Here is a 3966-nt window from a genome sequence, read left to right on the forward strand (position 1 = left end):
AACTTGCCTATCTACTATCTAGTTTTAACTAACTAGTCTGGGATTATCATCAGCTAGAAAGGATAATTCTCGGTTATTGAATGATCTGAAGGTCTGGCGGCTCTGGGGTATATATATATGCTTGTTGGATCGCAGGTTTCATCATCATCATCTATCTACGTGTCAATCATCTCTATCTGTCTATCTTATAGCTATCTGCAGCTTTATCGTCTGGTATATCATCTGCTATACAGTACTATAAACCTCTTCCAAAGCAAGATATAGTTAGTCACTTATTCACTTATTTGCTTACACCATGTCTACCACCACTACTACCACACTCCCTCCAGCTCAACCCCAAAACCAAGACCAAGCTGCTTCTCCTCCCTCCGACTTCAAATTCAACCACATATCCATCAAACCCCTCCATCCCACCTTCGGAGCCGAAATCTCCGGCATCGACTTCTCGCAGCCCGTCTCGGACGACGTTTTCGCGGAGGTGTTGGCTGCTGTTACCAAGGTAGGTATCACCCTCCCTCACTTACCCCGTGACTACCTCCCTACTTACGGTATTATTCCTCCAGTACGGCGTCTGCGTCTTCCGCCACGCCAACCTCGACGACGAGCGACACATCGCCTTCTCGCGACGTTTCGGCGAGCTGGACGACGTGGCGCCTTACCTGGCGGGGGGCAGGCCTCATCGACTGAAATACGTTGAGCTGTTCGACGTCGGGAATATCGATCTCGACGGGACGATTTTTCCTGAGGGTGATGTGAGGAGAAATTGGAATAAGGTATGTACTGTATAGTACATAAACTCTACCAGACACCTGGCGGTGTCTGCTGCTAACAGTTGATATGGGATTTCAGGGAAACACCCTCTTCCACGTCGACTCCTCCTTCAACCCCCGACGAGCAAGCTACTCTTTACTTCGCGCGGCCGAACTCCCCCCCAAAGGCACAGGCGGTAACACCGAGTACGCCGATACACGCACAGCGTTCGACGAGCTCCCTCCTGCTCTAAAGCAGGAGCTTCTAGACAAGGACTACATCGCGGCACACTCACTCTGGCACTCACGCAAGACGGCCGCGCCGGAGTTCTTCAAGGACGTCGATCCAACGGCTTTCCCGATGAGTAGGCACAAGCTTGTCCAGCGGCATGAGCCCTCGGGGCGAATGAATCTGTATATCGCTGCGCATGTGCATCATATCGAGGGCTTGGAGCCAGACAAGTCCAAGGCGCTTTTTGATACCCTCTACACTCATGCTACACAGCCAAAGTATGTCCTCAGCGTTGAGTGGGAGAATGAAGGCGATTTGATCCTCTGGGATAATACCTGCGTTATGCATCGCGCTGCTGGGGGTAGTTTTGAGGGCCGCTACCGTCGCGATATGCGCCGTACCACGGTGCATGATGCTAGTAGTATGGCTTGGGGGTTGAATGAGAAGTCGGATGTGAGGCAGGGGTTGCCATAAAAAGAACCAGCAAACAGATATAACACAACTCTCGCTGATGTTATATGCCATAAAAATAAAACACTGTTACCAGGTACAACACAACTCTCGTTGGTGTTATATGCCATAAATAAACAGCAAACAGAAAAAACTCCTCATTATTGCCATCTGCAATGTTAGTTTCATTTTCATACTAGTAATCATAGAGGAAAACAGCCAGTAACTGCCAGTAACTGCCAGCAGTAACATCTCGTAAAACAACCGCAACCAGGATATCCACCCGATATACAGACCCAGTGATTTTCACATCCGGGAACGCCTCTAACACTCCTTCCAAACTCCGAAAAGAACAAACGCAAACGAAGGAGTATCTTATGTACCCAAAACCAAACACCAAGCAAGCTCCTAGTCGTACTCGTCGTCCCCCTCGCCTCCTTGTCCTCTCCCCTTGACCCCGTCCTTGCGGATCGGGATCTTGATCCCCTGCAGCGCAAAGCACTTGCTCAGCGGCGTGCTTTCAATCACCCCAGGGAACTTCTTGGCCGAGAAGACTTGGAATGGCTCTGAGAAGACCGACGCAAGCACCGGCGCGGAGCCATGGTTCAACACCGGGCCCCCGTTGCTGGAATCAGACTGGGTCCCGACGTTGACAAAGTTCATCTTGAGGCTGCGAGTCGTTAGTGACAGGTTCACTCAAGGACACTGAGGGAAGAAATACTCACCGGAACGTTCCCTCGGTCCGCACACTCAGGTCCTGCAGAATAAACCACACCCCAATCTTGTTGTCCGGATCCGTCAGCCGGAATGCACTGGCACTCAGACTGCCGATCAGATTCCGCGTGAACATCCCTCCCGGCGCCGACATGGGCTGCTGGCCCGCCGGCATGCTGGCATGCTGCAGAGGCCCCGATTGCCCGTAATACTGCGGGTAGTAGGGCCCCTGCGGATTGCCCCCGTACGGATTCTGATACGGCATCGGCTGGTTGCCGCCATAGTAGGGGCCTACCGGCCCATACCCCATCGGCTGCTGGCCGTACGGATTCTGCCCATACGGCGGATAGGTCGGGGAGATGTTCTGAGGCGGCGGGGGGTAGGATGAAGAGGTGGCCGTCGAGATGGACGGCGACGTGGCCGAGTGGCGGACGAGATTCACTTCACTTGTCCCTTCGGCGTTCCATAGATCGACGGTCAAGACGTAGAACGAGGTGTCGATTTCGTTGATATCGACCTCCTTTTCGGTCTGGGCATCCCGCACGATCAACCGGATGCAGGGAGGTGGCGTGATCGGTCGACGGTCCTGTGAAATTTTCTGTCAGCTCGACATCCAGCTGTATCGCACTAAAAAAAAAACCCACCTTATCGCCAAACCCGCACATGCGCGCGCGGATGGGCTGCTGGACGACATGCAAGGACCAGATGCGTCCATCGTGGACGGTCGACACCGGGGCGAGATGGTCGTTCGACCGCTGCTGCAGCGGGCCGCCGCCGGGAGCTGGGTTCGGGTAGGCAGTCGACGTAGGAGGAATGCGATCCATAGAAAGCGGTGGCGGAGGAGGAGGGATCGGATGGGACCTGTCTTGCTGCTCAACAGCGTACATGGTTCAGAGAAGATGGAACCGCAGACGGTGAGATGGGAGCAGACGGGTTAAATAAAGCGCCTCGACATGCACCGGCCCCAGGCAGCAAAGACGTCACAATTCGGCATCGACTCGAGGCAGCCTTCCCCCGACGTGAGCTGGACGAAAAAAAGTTTTTTCTTCTTCTTCTCTCCTCTCGTTAGTGTCCTCGTGTCCACGATTGACCTCAGGCGGCGTCGAGGGCGGGCTGAACCAGTCAGGGAGCACTCGTTCCGGCGGATCGAAGGACTGACTCGGATGACAGACCCTGGGAAGGCGGTCTCTGGCGGAAAGAGGAGGAGGAGAGAAGCGATGGTCGACGTGGATGGCGGGAGGAGGGGTCGGATGACCACACTCCGCGGCAGCACTGCTGGCGCAGCACACACGAAACGGCGGCTGTCGGCGACGGGGCAGCAGGGAGAGAGTTGTTATATAGTACAAGAGACCAACAGCTCAGGGCGTCCACGCGGGCAGTTGGTGACAGCTGCGGTGCGGACGCAGGCACGATGTCATGGATCCGCAGCAACCACGGGAGATGCGCGCTTCGCCCACGGAACCCGGCAGATCGAACTAAGCTTTGCCAGGGTTCGACCGAGCGGCACGAGCACAGGCGCAGGGCACAGCGGGCGATGGTACTCGGGATGGCGGACCAGATATACAGATGGCGAGGGGACGGGCGTTGAGCAGGCGCGAGGGCAGGAAGAGAGAAGAGTCAGGCGGACGGTGGGTGGGGAGCGAGAGGAGGGGAAGCGAGAAGGGCAGGACGCAGCCGGGCAGCAGGGCAGAGGGCAGACCAGAGGGCAGGAGAAGGCAGGAGGCAGGCGCGCTAGTCAGAACGGCTTAGTGTCCGCCGGCTGCCATCTTGCCTGTTGCGTCGCAGGTCGTGCCTGCCTCGAGGCGGTCTGCGGTCAAGGTG

General features: G+C 55.8%; 2 protein-coding genes across 2 annotated transcripts; one reads left to right on the forward strand and one right to left on the reverse strand.

Moving 5' to 3' along the window:
• Positions 1-563: 563 nt before the first annotated feature.
• On the forward strand, positions 564-1455 carry T310_8389 (uncharacterized protein; the record flags this gene model as incomplete). The annotated part of the gene is made up of 2 exons (XM_013468827.1): positions 564-773; positions 850-1455. Coding segments are annotated over 2 exons (816 nt in total), but the record flags the coding sequence as incomplete, so codon positions are not given.
• Positions 1456-1839: 384 nt separating this feature from the next.
• On the reverse strand, positions 1840-3032 carry T310_8390 (Developmental regulator VelB; the record flags this gene model as incomplete). Its single annotated transcript, XM_013468828.1, has 3 exons — positions 1840-2101; positions 2157-2731; positions 2790-3032. The coding sequence occupies 3 exons, from the start codon at positions 3030-3032 to the stop codon at positions 1840-1842; spliced, it is 1080 nt and encodes a 359-aa protein (XP_013324282.1).
• Between the last annotated feature and the right edge of the window lie 934 nt (positions 3033-3966).

This window comes from Rasamsonia emersonii, assembly GCF_000968595.1.
Source record: "Rasamsonia emersonii CBS 393.64 chromosome Unknown ctg1118621760733, whole genome shotgun sequence".
Classification (NCBI taxonomy): Eukaryota; Fungi; Ascomycota; class Eurotiomycetes; order Eurotiales; family Trichocomaceae; genus Rasamsonia; species Rasamsonia emersonii.